Genomic DNA, 18009 nt, shown 5'->3' on the forward strand with positions numbered 1-18009 from the left:
AATCTATGATAAATAGTGTCTGTATCAAAATTTTAATAAAGATATTTTCATACTCTCCGGGCCCACTAATAATAAACCTATGGATGATGGACGAGTTAAACCTATTGGCAAAATTAAGGATGATTGATGATTTCAGATCGTTGGAATTAAAAAAAAATTCTCCAATACATAAAAATCAACGTTTAGAAATCACCTCAGTTTTATTTTAACTTGTATATTCACAAGTGCCAAAATCATAGATTCTTTCCTCGAGATATACAATTGCACATATTTATGGGGATGTAAGTTGTGTATCCCAAGAATTAAAAAAATCTATGATTTTAACTCATGCCACATTAGAAGTGTCAGAACTCAAAAAAAAAAAAAAAAAAAATCACTAAGACTTATTAGAAATTATGTTATTTAGTTCATCAATTTGCTCAGGGGCAAATTTACAGAGAGGGCAATTGTCTACACAAGAATTTTCGAAACTTAAAGGAATTACTTAAAAATAATTTCTTTTTAAAGATTTTGTCCCTTGAATTTTTGTTTTTTTAACTTTGAAGGAATTATTCATAAATTAAATTTTTTAAGAATCTTTAAAGGACTTCACCTCATAAAATTTTGTAAACTTTGAAGCACTTACTTCTAAATTTAAAATATTCAAGATCTTGAATTTGTCCCCTCACAAAATATTTTTAAAATTTTAAATTTTAAAAAATTTAATAATAATTTAATTTTTTTATTAAAATTTTGCCTTCCATGGAGAAAAAAAATCTTAGATACACCCTTGGATTTGTTCTTTAAATTCAATTCTATGGTCTGTTGCTCTAGAATCAGTCAAATTCATAGGAGTCAATAGACATTAATTATTTTTTGATTTACTTAAATTTATTATCGAGTTTTTAAAAATATATGTTTAGTCTTTCATGTTTGATTGTAGGTATTAGTGATAAAATTCACGAAATATTAAAATGATTATTGTATTAGTTAGCTTGATATTTTTGACTGCTTCATCAAACTTTTGATACGGATATTTTTATTTGGCGACAACTCACAGTAGACGGAGTCACGGAAGAGATAGTGGAACTCAGTCAATGCCACTTCATGATGGGATGGATGTATCTATCACCTAACGACACTACTGATCGATGACATGCATGCATGCATGTCATGTTATGAATTTTTGTTTGACTGGATCAACCATATAGGATCATCCGACGGTGTAGATCCTAAGTCAACAATATTATCCAGAGACCAAAGATTAATGTTGAAGTGACCTCATTCATCGATATTAGGAGGCATCTTGGCGTGGTAGTGCATATATATATATATATATCCGTAGATGTATTTTACTCGTATCTCGAAGAAATGCATTTATTGTGGGTATGGACATACCCACGGCACCATATCAAGATGTCCCCCCAAGTGTTCACGGTCCAACTCATATGTATATATATCTAAACTGTGGGACCAGGTCAAACAATGCCATAAGCCTGATTGGTAAATTCAGATAATTTTCTTGGGTAAATAATTTCTAACAATTGGACCGAGTATAATTAGGATCTTAGGGACCATTGCAAAATTTCACTTATCAGATCGTTCTCATGTGTTATAGGTGCACCAAGAGCTGAGCCAAAAATTCATTTATTTGTGGATAAAAGTTGAACTAGGTGGGACCAACTTTTGGTCCAGTCACTTTGCTATTAGATAAAATTAGTTGGAATTTTTGAGTTTTAGACTAGAAAATGTAATCCCTATGAAACATCCTTTCATCTCAACCGTAGAAAATCAAATGGTAGTATTGACGATTGGATCCTTTGTTGTTGATGATGATTGTTTTTTTACTTTTGAATCTTGTGCATCCGTTCTGATGATTAAGTTAGTTTTTTTTATAGAGTATAATTTTTTTCCAGATAGAATTATATGCATGTACTTTCTTTTGGGTTCTATATATACATAATGTACATAGATTTTTAAATCCTTGATCCTCTTGCATGACATCTAGGTTATAATACCTACAAAGATGTTGATACGTGTCCATTTTTTAATGTTGACAACCATCGATCATGGAAGCTGGGTCAACTCAAGGCCACAACCAATTTTCAGTCGTATCATCCTACTCGTTGTTAATTCACATGCATATTTGGGGAATGCGCTAGCAATCATTTTGCACATGGTGTCTTGTTTACTTGGAGGATAGTGATGGTCTAGACTCGATAGTCCCAAGTGCAGTTGTGGCATCGGATAGGAACTATTAGGCACCCAACTCCTAGCATTGTGGTTTGATTGATTGATGCTTCATCTTTATCAAGAATCAAGCTTTGGTATGGTTGAGAATTAATTGGTCAAATGTATTGTTATTTAGAACAATAATAACAACAAAGTCTTAATCCAAAGATTTGGGGTCGATAAAACAAATTATGCTCCTCCATAAATATACCATGTCTAAAGCCAAGTTTTCTATTATAGAAATAAGTCCTTGTTTGTCTTTAATGCCTTTGTTATGTTCTTTTGGATTTTTCTATCGATCTTTAAAGATATTTAACTTAAATATTTTTTCTAGTTAAGACCATAATCAATCTTATGTCAAGTTATCATCGTTTATTTGGAGCTATTTATGTATTTTCTTGAATATATTTATTTTAATTTTATCTTTCCTAATATTTACATGAACTAGTATTATCTAAAATAAATTTTAATTTTTAGTAGTCAATCAAGTAATATATTTTGAATTATTTAATTCCACCTTTATTTTGGGAATCCATTTCGTTAACTTTCATCGATTTCATAAGAGAGTCGTGATAATTGGACTCCCCCACATGGCATACTCAAAAGAGCATATGTGCAATTTTGTATCTACAATTCTAGCACACATCACGTCAGGAGAGTCAGTTGAGTATGTCATGTGGGTATTCAAAATACTCTATTGACGTGACATGTGCTAGAATCATAAACTTTATGCATCGAGTGCAGTTGTGTATCTCAATGAAAAAAAACTATAGTTTTAACACATTCCATGTCACGAGAGTATTTTGAATATGCCACGTGAGGTTGTTTGATTATCATTACTCTTCATTAAAATAGTTGTAACCACAATACCTACCAGCACCGTTATATTCAATTCCTAGACCTCTCTCATGATTGAGATATAAAAATAAAAAAGACTATCACGGTAACGCCTACCAACTGTTAGGTATTTTTATTAAGGCAATTTTATTACAAAAACTCACTTAATTTATGGATAACCTTACTTTATGAATCCAACTACCATGACTAACTTGATAAGATTTCAATTTACTAAGGGTCGTTGGGCCCACATCGATAATCGAATTAGCAATCTAACAACACAGATTTCTAGATATCATGGAGAAACACAGATTTGAAAGAAAAAAAAAATCTTTTTGATCTTATATGTAGAAAATGGATGGCAATCAAACACCTAAATTTAAAACTAAAATTCAACGGTTAAAATAAATTCTTCTTTTAAAGTTCTTAGAATTTTTTTCCTTTATAATTTTGTACATCATATCATGTTTTTGGTTGCTACAAATTGACATGGTTAGAATCAACTCCAAAGTATGTCAAGTAACAAATTAACAGCATAATTTGAAATTTATGACATGGATTCCCTCTTTAGTATTTGCTTGGTAACGAATTTGATCATAAAGTGATAATTGGTGGGTAACAAACTTCATAAAGTAAAGTTCCCTTGGAATTATCAGAACTCCAAGCGAGGTTTTGTAATAAAAGTGCAACAGTCAAGTATGCCGACTAAATCTCTCTTTCATTAAAGGGATCCCAACAAAGATCCAAATTCAAATCATGGACTCTTTTGCTATATATCTCTAATTCGATTGAGATCCATATGCTTCTTGAAGTCAAACCAATGGATGAAAAATTCTAAGTAAGTTACTGTCCATCGCTCTCGTTCGAAAAAACAAAAAAAGAAAAAAAGAAAAAGTGCAAAGCAATTCGTGGCTATAAATTCCCACGTTTACTTCCACTAGTTGGAGTGCACAAGTTGCCATTATCATCCACTTTCATAGTCCCTATTTATGTTGAATCTTTAGACCACCTCAGCTAGACAAAGATCATCAAACTGCGGCTCTTTTGGATGCCACGTCTAACGTTATTGGATTCGAAGCAAACTACCTTTAGAGTTTTATTAAATCCAATTTTATATATGAATTTATATTGTTTATTTAATAAAACAAATCAAAAGGTATTCGAGTTCTACTTTTATAAATTATAAGATTGTCGTAATTAGTAAAGCTATATCATTAATTGGTACCATACATATGGTTAAAATATAGAACATCACAATTCATTTTCTTATTGACCTTTCCAATCAAAATGAGAGGAGGGTGGATATACTATTTAGCTAAATTCATATTAATTACTTTTTTTAAAAGAATTATATAAGTAACCTTGAACCTTTCCTTTATCTTAGGCTAACATAAACATGTTTTAATTACAATGGTCTTACATCTCAGAATAACAAAATATACTCATATGAAACCTTATAATTCTTGCACTCCATCTCCCATAGAATCTTTTAAATTTACATATTTCTTTCTAATTCTCATTTTGTTGCCCGTCTCTCTCATGTTAAATCCAACCTCCTTTGAATTTTTAAACCTATCTATCAAGATTAATAATCTTCTTTCTAGGGAATTTGGATGAGATATGATGTTCTAAGAGGTCAGTTACTTTGACCCAATTAGTCTGGCCGATGGGTAGATAGATTAATTTAAGTTTTCTAATGTCCTGTTACATATCATTGTCATTTTCAATTTTTTTTCCTGTGCCTTCTACTAATGTAGAGTTATAGACAAGTGAGGAGACCAAGTCAAGGTTTCTTTTTAAAGCAGTATAGTTTACATGCTATATTATTGTATATTTCATTTATTATGATAAAATAAAAAGCAGAAAAGTATTAAAAAAGAAAAATGAACCACAAAGGAAAAATAATGTTGCCTGGACAAAATTTTCTTTTTTTTGTTGGTAGAAACGTCCATTTGACAAGTCAAGTAAAGTGGCTTGAATGAAGAAACCAAGAAGCTTACGTCTCTGGTCCCATATGGATCGAAAGTCCAACTAATCTTCCCCAAAAGTGCAAATGAGACAAAGAGCTGGTTTCATAACTCTAATGTCATAGTCATGGCCTTATGGGGCCAAATTGAATCTGACCCTTGGTGGTCTAGGTTTGGATTTGGTTTGGCCCAATATATTATTACCCTTAATAAATAGGGATAAAAAGTGATCAACTTTTGACGAATTTACAATTCTGGCTCACAGTTCCTTTTAATTACCGAAAAACCAATGATAGCAAATTCAAAGGGTTTTAAAGTGATTATTTAACAGGTTTAAAATGACTATTTCGCAGGTTTAAAGTGATTAATCGGAAATAGTTACTTTAAAACTGCCAAATTCATTACCATTCTGAATTTTTTTATAATGAAAACATGATCATTCACGTTTTGGTAATTAAAATGAACAGTGAACCACAATTGTGAATAACTCATTTTCACCTCATTACCACCCTAATAAATATGAAATCCATATTCCAATTTAATACTGGTTGGAATTGGACAATGGTCAAAATTTTCTTGCTCCATGGAAATCATTTTTCTCATGATCGCAAAAAATCAATTTTTTTGAGCAAATCAAACTCTCAACAAATGGGGGTAAAATGATTTTTCTCTCCAGCAATCAAACACGTCCTTAATCTCATTAGATGGGTATTAACTGGAAATGAAAGATCTTCAAAAGATTTAGCAATTGTCACCATTATTGACTATTTCTAGTAAAGCACAAGTTTATGTATATGTAAAATTCTTATAATATTCTTCAAAAATGATTTATTATGATTAAATTAAAATCCAAAAATATTTTAATTCATAATCAAGGCAACTATTTAGCAATTTTGATAAGGTACTTTTGCATTGTTCGAGTGTAGCATCACGTGCATTGCAAGTGTGGCCAAATTAGGAAATGGTCAACTAAATAAATCATCCACAACTGTAAATTCAATGCAACAGCATCAATCCTTGTTTTGAAGAGGGCAGCCTGCTTCAAAATTTCGGTAGAACCCTCTTTGCCAAATGACACGTGGCTTTTGTATTTATTTTGCACCCCTATTTTTTTAATCAATATTTGGGGTACCTCCTTGGATATGCCACGTGTAATCCAAATAAGAGGGTTCTACCAAAATTTTGAAGCTGACGCGGGCAGTCCACTTCAAAGTTTTTTCCATCCTTGTCTGAAAATTTTGGGTGAATATTGAATGGACCTCATTCCTTCATTCACTTCTGTCTAAACCTATGTCATACTCCCATGCAACTACCTTCCTTACACTAAGAGAGCTTATCCATACAATATAAGAACATGGTAAGAGGATAAGGGTGTATGAGTCACCTACACATTTTGTTTTAGTGTACTTAAGTGGTTCTTTCATGTGTGTCATGAATCATGCTTCATCAATGCAGACGATTTGTGTGTAAATTAGAAAATAATATAATAAAAAAGTGTAAATTGGAAGAGTTGAAGAAGAAGCTAGGGTTTGGAAGTTGAAGGCAAATATTTCAGAGAAAAACATAAATTTAAAACTTGTCATGGTAGAGTTGAAAGATGGCGAAGGTAAATATTTAGATTTTGTAAATAAATAAAAAATATGTTAACCAACTGAGATATGGATTTTAGCCCAACAATGGTTGGTTAATTTAAGTAAATAATAACATCGCACCAAATCAATAACAATAGCTCTTTTGAAATATGAAAGTACATAAACCATGCTTCAATATGACATTTGTAAGGTTTATATGTATCTAATTAACCAAACTTCATTACTAATTGAACATTAAAATTAAGTTCCAATACTAATAAAAAGACTTGAAGGATCACCCTCTAAACCAAATATTTTTAAGGTTTAAGGTTATATGTGATCATCAATACTTTAGTAAGAGTGATGTGGAGTTGCAACAAGAAGAAGAGGAGATTTCTTGTGGACTGTTATGCCTGAGCATTCATCCATGTCAAAATCCTCCGCGCTTACTCCCTTGGGCAAACTCCAGTTAAATTGGTATAGAAGATTAGCTAATGCAATTTCAGTATTAGCAATTGCAAAGAGAATTCCAGGGCACCCTCTTCTTCCCGCCCCAAATGGAATCAACTCGAAATTGTGTCCTAAGTAATCTATAGTGGTACTCAAGAACCTCTTAGGTAGAAACTCCTCAGGTTGTTCCCATGTTACGGGATCCATTCCGATAGCCCAAACATTGATGAAAACTCTAGTTTTGGCAGGAATGTCATACTCTTGTAGTTTAACGTTTTGGATTGATTCTCGCGGAACTAGTAAAGGAAGCGGAGGATGTAATCTTAGAGTCTCCTTGATCACCAATTGTAAGTAGTGCATCTTGGCCAGATCGTCCTCGGTGATGTATGGCTTTGTACCAATTATCTCCCTTATCTCCTGTTGTACTTCTTTCATAATCTTTGGGTGTCTCATAAGTTCTGCCACCGCCCATTCGAGGATTGTATGTGATGTATCAGTTCCAGCAGCAAACATATCCTACAAAAGTAGATGAAAATAAGAATGTTTAAGATTTAACTACACATTCATTGATAGATACTCTGAAACATTAGGGTTTGCATGATTGTGCCAAAAAAGGGCGGAACAAATAGTTTTCCCTGAAAATTGTAATTCATTATGCATTAGGGTCTGTATCATTATGCGAGAAAAGGGTTGGGAAAATGATTTGGTATACATTTTGGGAAGGAAAATTAATTTTTCCAGAGAACAATATTTTCTCTTTAAGGCGGGGAAAATATATATTATCTGATCCGATCCTATGCACAAATGATATTCATGTGGAGTTACCACACCACAAGTCTAACAACTCGCTCTCTCTCGACATTTTCCTATATATGTGCAATCAAACACCTATGCATAATTTCCTTGAAAATCCATTTTTTCAAGAATAATTTCATTGAGAAATTAAATTTTTTCATGTCAATCATAACATTTCTCAACCCCCTATTTGATTTGCAGAATTTGTACTCTTGAGAATTCGACTTTGAGAAGTAGTCTATGGACTCTTACTCCTAAAAGTTGATGATAGAAGAGTAACCAACTCCAACTCCAACGAAAACAAAAACAAAATGATCGCAACTGCTACTACAAAAAAAATAAAATAAAATAAAAAAATAATTAGACATCACCTTCTTTTAAATAAACATTAGTTTTTAAAATTTAAATTAAGTGCATTTTTCAGGGGTTTCGTGTGAAAAATTATGGGAATTTAGACATTGGTTTATGTTTGATCTTTAAACATTGGTTTTGGAAAAATTGGTGTCTAAAAATCACCCTTTGCATGCACTTTTTCATCTGAAGAATAGACATCACCCCTATCTACAATACTTTTTCTTATAAACATAATTTAAAAATGATGTCCAAAGTCTTTTTTTCTAGGATGTATCAATAGTGCTACTTGATCCCTTAACTTTTTTTTTTTTTTATAATTCCCATCACATGGGTAATCCCTTCTCTACACTAAAAATCCCCCTTGAACCCCTTAATATGATTGTGCTAAGAAAAAACAATTCCACTTTCAATTCTTTTGAAAGCTTAAATTAGAGTAACACGACTTTACCTTCTTTAATTTGAAAGCTGTACCATTTTTAAAGTTTAAATCTTCCTTTTTGTTTCTTGAGACTGGTGCAATAAAAATAGACGGAGAGGTGCAACTAATAGGAATTTTTAAAAAGTTAAAAAATAAATTATATTATATTAAGGTGGGGTGCAACTTACGTCTTGTGATCATCAAGTAGTCTATCCTTGTACAAAACCTAATTGAATTGACTTAGGCTATGTTTGGTAACACTTTCGAAGTCTGAAGTCTGGAAATATCTGAAGTCTGAAAATTGAAGCGTCTCCCCCATAGTTGTTTCAAAACTTTTGAATTTCAATTATGAAGTCTAAAATCTGAAATAAAACATATAGAAATAAAACTTTTGAAGCTTGAATTAAAAAGGTGGACCACCTCCATTCGAACTTCAAAAGAGTTACCAAACACACACTTTGTTTTATTTACTCCACAAATATTTTCAAAATATTGAAGTCATCTTAGATCTTGAATGAGTCTATGTGATGGACAAGTCACATTCAATATCTCGCCGCATTGCCTCCTAGAGTAATGGGATGACTATTTTAGTCTATTTTATTTGTTTTTGGAAAAAACTATAAAATTTCATCGCATAACTGACGAGTCGGGCTTATGATTCAACTTGGTTAAATGTCAAACAAGTTTGAGCACCGAGTCATCTCGAAAATCAATTGAGTTAAATCAACTTATCCGAGTTTTGGGTAGACTCAACGAGTTTTAAAACATAGCTTACCAGGATAACAGCTTTGATACTCTCTCTCTCAATGGGAATACCAATTGAGCTATCCTTCTCAAATGCAAGCATAACGTCCACAAAGTCTTCCACACCTTCACAACCATTCTGTCCACCACCACCACTGCCATTTGTCTTCCTAGTTTGAACATGTTCTTCAATAACTCCTTCCAGAAAACAATCCAATTCTCTAAAGTTCTTCTCCACCCTTGCATTCAGACCATTAAAATAGTTCACCCAAGCAAGCCAAGGTATGAAGTCTCCCACATTGAAAACACCAAGCAAATACACAAACTCCTTAAACCTCCTCCCAATATCCTCCTCACAGTACTTCCTTCCCAATGCAACCCTACAAATTATATCATGGGTGAAGGAAATCAATATTTCACTCAAATTCACCAAAGTCGATTGACGTATCTTTTCGATCATTAATACCGTCTCTTCTTCTCTTACCGATCGAAATGATTGCACCCTTTTGGTACTAAGAAGCTGTAGTATACAAATCATGCGCATCTGTCTCCAGTACTCACCATATGGCGCGAAAGCGATGTCCTTATCGTATAAAAGTCGCTTGGCAAAGCTCGCACTTGGCCTACTCGAGAAGACAAGATCATGTGTTTTCATGATCTCACGAGCTGCATTAGCAGATGATACCACAAGAGTTGGGGATTGACAAAGGTGAATGATCATGAGAGGGCCATGTTTTTGAGAAAGCAATCTAAGATTACGATGAGGAAGGGTTCCTAGTTGATGAAGGTTCCCTATGATAGGTAGTTTGGAAGGTGAAGGCGGTAGTTTTAGTTTTCTAGTACCAGCTCTAGAGAATAATTTGAATATAAGAAGGAAACCAAGAAAAGAAAGAGAGAGAGAAAGAAGATCAAGTGAGTGTAGTTGCTGTTCTACATGTTTTTTTCCTCTTTGAAACATGGGGAGTCCTGAGGAACCTCTTTATAGAGCTCAAGTGAGGTTGAAAGGATGGGGAGACATCATCATTTGTGATGATTTGAAAATTCTAACTTTCACCATATATCAATCTCCATAACCAAAGAACACAAGGTTACTCGTGGAATGTGTAGGATCGTTGGATCAGGTTTGTCCAAGAGATATCCTTGTTGACGGTGGGCCCAAGGCTAATTAATGTCGTTTTGCAATATTTCCTTGCTTGTTACGTGGTGACCTTTGCTTTTGATTCCACCTCACAACATAAGTTAAAAATGAGAGAAATGACACGACAAAGGGTGACATATGGGGGTGTGAAGACTTTGCTTTTTAAGGAGGTCGGCACCGTTGATACCGATTCGAAGTTGCGGGATAGTTTAGCGTTTTAGACTTTTAATTACTCGCTGGACCGTCCAGCGTTTTAAATGTAATTATAAAATCACCTACAAATTTATAAGGGCAGTCCGCACCATTGCCAAATTGTTGTCTTATATGAGTTAAAAGTTTTGGAATGAACTGATTTTTAGTGAGGATGATATTTATGAGGAGATCAACCTTATTAAAAAATCAGTCTATTCCGAAACTTCTAACCCCATCAAAATTGGTTTACAAAAATATGAATAATTTATGATTATTGCAATTATATTTCCCAACAGAAAAATTTATGGTTCTAACACATGCCACGTCAAGAAAGTATGGACGGGAGTTAGAAAATCGCTTACTCGTTTAGTTTTAGGATTAGGGTTAATGATGAGAGAATAACATCATGGGGTAGAATTATCGATCTGGCTCATTGAAAACTGTAATGTAGTTAAGGACCGACAAGTTTTTGTAAAAAATGGTTGAACCGATGAAATTTATTAAAATTTGTTCGTAAATTTGAATGTAAACTCAACTTATTACAACTCAAAATTTTTTTTTTTCTTTTTAAGTAAATCTACCTTTGCTAACTTAGTAAGATTTCAAATCATACTTTCATTGTTAGAGGACAATCATTGAGCTCACCTTCTGGCACCCAAAAACATAATCCAATGCCAAAAGGATGTAGAGGACAAGATTCTATGAACTTTTAATAAAAATAAAATCCCTTATTTTCATTGTTAGAATTTTAATTTTAAGTTTGGGAGTTTGGTAGCAATTCATTTTCAAAACCTTGGAACATGCCCCCCCCCCCCTCAAAAAAAAAAAAAAAAAATTTGTTTTTCTTGTTTGATGTGAATTTTTCCATGAAAATCTAGAGGGTTGTAGTGTTTGGATTGCCAATTTGGTAATCCATTTGAGCCCAACAACCCATTGTAAGATTTAAAATCTTACTCAGTTGGTAAGGAAAGGGTTTCTTTTTTTACTGCATAAGTTGGGAGATGTGGATTTGTAATGACTCATTTTTAAATGGTTTTTTATTTTATTTTAAAGAAACGTTGTTATTAAATTATAAAACAGATAAGAAGCTGTAAATATATATATATATATATATATATTTTTTTTTTTTTTGTAGTGTTTTAAGGAAATCTTAAAATAAACTCAAAATTTTGATTTCTTTTAACACCAATCTGAATCATGTATTTTATTAGGTTCTTAGATAATAAAATATATGTATTTTTTAGAATTTTTAACTAACGTAAAATTATGAATATCCGTATAAATTTACTTATTGAAATTTGAAAAATATAAAAAAGAAAAAATAGAAGATTTTCATATTTGTTTTATCTAAATATTTTGATTTATTAATGTTCTTCAAGGATTTTATAAATAAATAAAGTTTTCTTTGAGGTTAATTGGGTTAGCTCATTTGGCCACACCCAATTAAGAGCTCTTACCAATTCTGATCCAAGTTTCCTTTTTTTTTTTTTTTTTCTAATAATCCTGAAATGACCTCAAGATTGTACCTTATGTGAAAATATGCAGGAACCACAAATATTTTCATCGAGATACGAGTCAGAAAGAATCTATGATTCCTACACACCACGTCAAGATGTGTGATATGAAGTACCATCTTGAGGTCTCTCCCGCACGACTCTCACTCTCTTGTTTTTTTTTTTCTTTTTTTTTTTTTTTGTGGGTAAGCTGGATTTTAACCCACAACCTCAAGGTTTGCTTTAATACTGAGACATGGGTTTAAGCCCAAAATGGGTGGTAAAGTAAAGTAAATAATAACGAATGGCGTCCATGATCAAAACCCAAACAATAGCCCTTTCGAAATATAAAAGTATATAAACCATGCTTCAATACTACATAAATCTAGTAAACCAAATTTCATTACTTATTGAACATTAAAATTATGTTCCAGTACCATAAAGAGACTTGAAGGTATCACCCTCTAAACCAAATATTTTCAAGGTTATATGTGATAATCAATGCTTTATTCACAGTGATGAGGAGTTGCAACAAGAAGAAGAGGAGATTTCTTGTGGACTGTTATGCCTGAGCATTCAGCCATGTCAAAATCCTCCAGGCTTACTCCCCCTGGCAAAGTCCAGTTAAATTGATATAGAAGATTAGCTAATGCAATTTCAGCACTAGCAATTGCAAAGTGCATTCCAGGGCACCCTCTTCTTCCTGCCCCAAATGGAATCAACTCGAAATCGTGTCCTGAGTAATCTATAGAGGTACTCAAGAACCTCTTCGGTTTAAACTCCTCGGGTTGTTCCCATGTTACGGGGTCCATTCCGATAGCCCAAGCATTGATGAAAACTCTAGTTTTGGCAGGAATGTCATACTCTTGTAGTTTTACGCTTTGGATTGATTCTCGCAGAACTAGTAAAGGCACTGGAGGATGTAATCTTAATGTCTCCTTGATCACCAATTGTAAGTAGTGCATCTTGGCTAGATCGTCCTCGGTGATATATGGTTTTGTACCAATAATCTCCCTTATCTCCTCTTGTACTTCCTTCATAATCTTCGGGTGTCTCATAAGTTCCGCCATAGCCCATTCTAGGACTGTATGCGATGTATCAGTTCCAGCAGCAAACATATCCTGCAAAATTAGATAAAAATAAAAATTTGAGTAGAAACTACATATTCAGATAGGAAGATTGCTAAACATTAGGGTCTATATGATTGTGCCAAAAGGGGGAAGAAAAATAGTTTTCCCTGAAAACTTCAATTCATTATGCATTAGGTTCGGTGTCATTATGCAAGAAAAAGGGTTGGAAAATGATTTTGCATACCATTTAGAACAATGAATTAATTGTTCCAGAGATCAATATTTTCCCTTTAAGGTGGGGAAATATTATCTGATCCAACCTTATGCACAAATGATGTTCATGTGGAATTACCACACCCATTAGTCTAAAAACTAGCTCTCTCTCAATAGTTTCCTATGTGCAAATCAAACACCTAGGCATATTTTCCTTGAAAATTCATTTTTTTCGAAAATAATCTATATTGAGAAAAAGTTTCTTGTAATCAATATTAATCACAACATCTCTCAACAGGTATATTATGCTATTTGATTTGTAGAATTTGTACTCTTGAAAGTTAGTATTTGAGTCTCTATGGACTTTTACTCCTCAAAGTTGATGATAGAGGAGTAACCAACTCTGACAAATAAGAAATGATCTTGGCACAACAAATATGTATCAATAATGCTGGTCAATCCCTAATTTAATTTTTTCTTCCAATTCAAGTCGATTCCTATCACTGTGTACTAAGTACTAAACTGGTATCCACCTCCCTCTCTTTGGTAAAAATCCCTGGACTAGAAGCCTTCAATATGATTGCACTAAAAAAAAACAGTTAAATTCTTTTGAAAGCTTAAATCAGTGTAACACGACTTTACCTTCTATAATTCGGAAGTTGCACTCTTTTAAAAGTTCAAATCTTTTTTTTATTTCTCGAGATTAGTGTAATTATAATAGATAGGGAGGGGCAATTGGTAGGAACTTTTAAAAAGTTTATATTATTTTAAGGTTGGGTTGAAATTGATGTCCAATGATTAGGGTTAGCAATGGATCGATTCCGTACCGGATCAGTACCACTCCAATACCGATCCAAAAAAAAATTTAATCTTGTCCCCAATCCGATCGGACTAATAAACCTGCAAACCGAATCTGGTCCATTTCATCCTTAATCTGAAACCGATCTGATCTGAATACATGATGTATTTTCAAATTATCAATGTTCAAATTTTTTATTATTATTTTTAAATCTACTTTTCAACTACAAATATAGAGGGAAATCTAAAAGGCTAAAATATGTTATCTATATGAATTTATATGAAATTATGAATAATAAAAAAATATTCCTATTTTTTCAAAGTGGATTGGGGTACATCCGAATTCGATCAAAAATCGTATTAGATCTCGAATTTCAATCCAAATCCGATTTTTCATTCTTTTTTGGATTAGACCAATTCAGACATTGGGTATATTTCAAAACATTTCCAGCTCAACCTGTGATCATCAAGTAGTCGGTCCATATACAAAACCTAATTGAATCCACTTAGTTTTATTTGCTAAGTGGATAAAGTCATGCTGGAGTTACATCAAGATTGTACCTCATATCACACTTTCTTGTTGTGAATCGTAGATGCTTTTCACTTGTATTCTGATGAAAAGCACCTATGGTTCCTAGACACTTCCACGTGAGGAAAGTGCGATCTAAGGTACAATCTTGAGGTCACTTCAGCATTATTCCAGATTCAAACGAGTTTAAGCACCGAGTCATCTTGAAATTTAATTGAGTTAAACCAACTTATCTGAGTTTTAAAACAGAGCTTACCAGGATAACAGCTTTGATACTCTCTCTCTCAATGGGAATATCAATTGAGCTATCCTTCTCAATTGCAAGCATAACGTCCACAAAGTCCTCCACACCTTCACAACCATTCTGACCACCATGGCCGCCACCATTTCTCGTCCTACTTTGAACATGTTCTTCAATTACTCCTTCAAGAAAACAATCCATTTCTCTAAAGCACTTCTCCACCCTTGCATTTAGACCATTAAAATTGTTCACCCAAGCAAGCCATGGTATGAAGTCTCCCACATTGAAAACACCAAGCAAATACCCGAGCTCCTTCAACCTCCTCCCAATATCCTCCTCACAGTACTTCCTTCCCAATGCAATCCTACAAATTAAATCATTGGCGAAGGAAAACAATGTTTCACTCAAATTCACAAAAGTCGATCCACGCATCTTTTCGATCATTAATTTTGTCTCTTCTTCTCTTATTGATCGAAATGATCGCACCCTTTTGGTATTAAGAAGCTGTAGTATACAAATCATGCGCATCTGTCTCCAGTACTCACCATAAGGCGCAAAAACAATGTCCTTATTGTATAAAAGTCGCTTGGCAAAGCTCACGCTTGGCCTACCCAAGAAGACAAGATCATGGGTTTTCATGATCTCACGAGCTGCATTAGCAGATGATACCACAAGAGTTGGGGTTTGAAAAAGGTGAATGATCATCAGAGGGCCATGTTTTTGAGAAAGCGATCTAAGATTCCGATGAGGAAGGGTTCCTAGTTGATGTAGGTTCCCTATGATAGGGAGCTTGAAAGGTGAAGTTGGTAGTTTTAGATTTCTAGTACCAGCTCTGCAGAATAATTTGAATATAAGATGGAAAACCAAGAAAAGAAATAATGAGAGAGAAAGAAGATCAAGTGAGGGTAGTTGTTGTTCTAACCCTTTAAGTGTTGAAGACATTTTTTTTTCCTCTTTGAAACATGGGGAGACATGATGAGGAAACTCTTTATAGAGCTCAAGTGATTTTGGAAGGATAGGAAGACATCATCTTTTGTTGGACCAACAAATTAATTATCTTTTGTTGGACCACCAAAACATTCATCATGGAATTGGTTTTCATGGAATATGAATTCCTTGAAAAAATGATTGTGGGAAAACAATTTTTATAAATTTAATTTATTGACTCCATCAAGATAAGATTTTACATTAACCACATGACTTAAATTACTTTCTGATATCACGAATCATGTCTATACAATGTGGAAAATAATTTTATCCATTATCTCGATACCTCTTTGTATGGTTGTTGAATCCAATACCACTAAAAAGATTACGTCAATGCTTTTATTGAATTAAAGAAAGATTAGATGTACGTTTTGCCATTGATTGCGGTGATTGAATCAAGAATAATAATAATAGACCTGTAGAAGAAATCTTCCCTTTGGTCAAACCTTGATCATCACACATTTTCTTCTGTCTTTAGTAGGATGGGTGTCACTACATGCAAAAAAGGTCTACATTCAATGCTAAGGTCCATTGAATTTCCTTGACTTTAGTAAAAATTTTTGGAACTTGACGTCAAATTTACCCATTCGTTTATGTAATAGTGTAGATGTAATTCGATCTCACATACAAACTGTATTATATAATACAAAAAAAATTTTAAAGAGAGAATACAAGAGTTTTAACATGGTTCGGCAAAGATATCTACACTCAAGGATTCAAAGAGACATTCCACTATAATTCGTAGTCCAATATTGCATGATTACATTCCCTATTTGGCTACTCATTTTCCATCTACCCTTTCCCCCAAATTATCTTCTGTTATTATTATTTTTTCTTGTTACAATGACCTTTAATCCTTTAAATGGATTGAAAAAAAAAAAAAAACCTTCCACTTAAAAATGAAACATAATCCCGATTTTTGGCAACCGCTTTGCTTCCTAGATATATATGATCGACAATTATCGAACATTCCTTATCGAAAAAAGCAAGCTTGTCCTTTTTAAGCTGGAATTCTCTCGGTGGTGGACGTTCCGAGTTCGAATTCTCAATGGGTTTAATAGATCCGGGTCTCGCTCCAGGTGTAGGGGGATGATTAGGCCATTCTCCTAAATCATCCGACCCGGCCTTTGGCCACTCCTCGACGCACTTGCGGGAGATCGAAAGGGGCTGAAGGGGTGGCAGACATAAGCGCGCCTTACCGTTTGATTGTTGCTTGGGGTTTGGGCTAGACGGAGAGCGGTCGGACCAAGAGACCGACCGCAAGTACGTCTTCCGGGTTGGACCGAACGAGTTCCGGCCATTCTCTTCTTGCCCAAACATCGTTCTCAATAACCCAATTGAGATTCTACAAATATAGTGGAACCCATGTTGAAGAAAAGGGCATAGTAGAATGGGTAAATTAGGGTTTCTAGAAAAATAGTTGAAAGGGTCTTTAATTTGTCTGTCTTCAAACTTCACCTAGAACCTTGACTCACTCTCTATTTTTTTTTATTTGTTTCTATAAGAAACGGAAGATAAAATCAAACACAACTATGTATGACTCAGTAAAACTAAGAACTGAGCTTTCGTGTGAGAAGGATCCAACCACAAAAGCCAACAACAAGAAAGAAAAAATTTAAGTGTAAAACAGAAAGTCTTTTAGCGGTTTTGAACAATTTGAGTGTTTTTGTTGAATAAACTTACTTGAAGAAGAGTAGTTGTGGAAAGATAATTGCTTTTGCTCTGTTTCTTGCTCTGGAGAGAGAGAGAGAGAGAAACATTCAAAGCTTGTAGAAGAAAAATAAAGAAAGAGTGATGGATGGGAAGTGTGATTCAGAACTGAGTCAAATTAACGACTTTGTTGCTCTGTAAACTAAGGGGATTAGTTAGTTGGTCTTTGACCGTAGACGGAAAAAATCTATGATAAATAGTATCTGTATCAAAATTTTAATAAAGATATTTTCTTACTCTCCGGGCCCACTAACAATAAACCTATGGATGATTGACGAGTTAAACCAATTG

At 33.6% G+C, this 18009-nt stretch overlaps 2 protein-coding genes across 5 annotated transcripts; both read right to left on the reverse strand.

The window, feature by feature from the left end:
- Positions 1-5966: 5966 nt before the first annotated feature.
- On the reverse strand, positions 5967-10358 carry LOC147395020 (cytochrome P450 736A117-like). Its single transcript, XM_086454850.1, has 2 exons — positions 9379-10358; positions 5967-7552 (listed from the first exon to the last, which is right to left on the reverse strand). The coding sequence occupies exons 1-2, from the start codon at positions 10303-10305 to the stop codon at positions 6938-6940; spliced, it is 1542 nt and encodes a 513-aa protein (XP_086310976.1). The 5' UTR covers positions 10306-10358; the 3' UTR covers positions 5967-6937.
- A 2277-nt stretch (positions 10359-12635) lies between these two features.
- LOC147395021 (cytochrome P450 736A117-like) lies at positions 12636-17880 on the reverse strand. Of its 4 annotated transcripts, none has more exons than XM_086454273.1 (4): positions 17692-17880; positions 16377-16424; positions 15037-15385; positions 12636-13291 (listed from the first exon to the last, which is right to left on the reverse strand). In XM_086454273.1, exons 1-4 carry the CDS (start codon positions 17766-17768, stop codon positions 12677-12679), a joined length of 1089 nt encoding a protein of 362 aa, XP_086310399.1. In that variant the 5' UTR covers positions 17769-17880; the 3' UTR covers positions 12636-12676. The 4 variants fall into 4 exon arrangements, with proteins under 4 accessions (XP_086310399.1, XP_086310397.1, XP_086310398.1 ...); XM_086454271.1 differs by having other exon boundaries at positions 15037-15853; XM_086454272.1 differs by lacking the exon at positions 16377-16424 and having other exon boundaries at positions 15037-15853; positions 17692-17878.
- Between the last annotated feature and the right edge of the window lie 129 nt (positions 17881-18009).

Source organism: Akebia trifoliata, chromosome 9, assembly GCF_017979445.1.
Source record: "Akebia trifoliata isolate Shusen 1 chromosome 9, ASM1797944v1, whole genome shotgun sequence".
Lineage (NCBI taxonomy): Eukaryota > Viridiplantae > Streptophyta > Magnoliopsida > Ranunculales > Lardizabalaceae > Akebia > Akebia trifoliata.

What these genes read in the sequence shown, in the direction of transcription:
- LOC147395020 (XM_086454850.1), bottom strand. Translation starts at nt 10,305, where the DNA reads ATGTTTCAAAGAGGAAAAAAACATGTAGAACAGCAACTACACTCACTT. An exon ending in GTATCAAAGCTGTTATCCTG is followed by an intron (nt 7,553 to 9,378) that starts GTAAGCTATGTT and finishes CTACTTTTGTAG; the next exon opens with GATATGTTTGCTGCTGGAAC.
- LOC147395021 (XM_086454271.1), bottom strand. Translation starts at nt 17,768, where the DNA reads ATGTTTCTCTCTCTCTCTCTCTCCAGAGCAAGAAACAGAGCAAAAGCA. An exon ending in CCACAACTACTCTTCTTCAA is followed by an intron (nt 16,425 to 17,691) that starts GTAAGTTTATTC and finishes TTTCTTCTACAG; the next exon opens with GTCTATTATTATTATTCTTG. An exon ending in ACCGCAATCAATGGCAAAAC is followed by an intron (nt 15,854 to 16,376) that starts GTACATCTAATC and finishes ATTATTCTGCAG; the next exon opens with AGCTGGTACTAGAAATCTAA.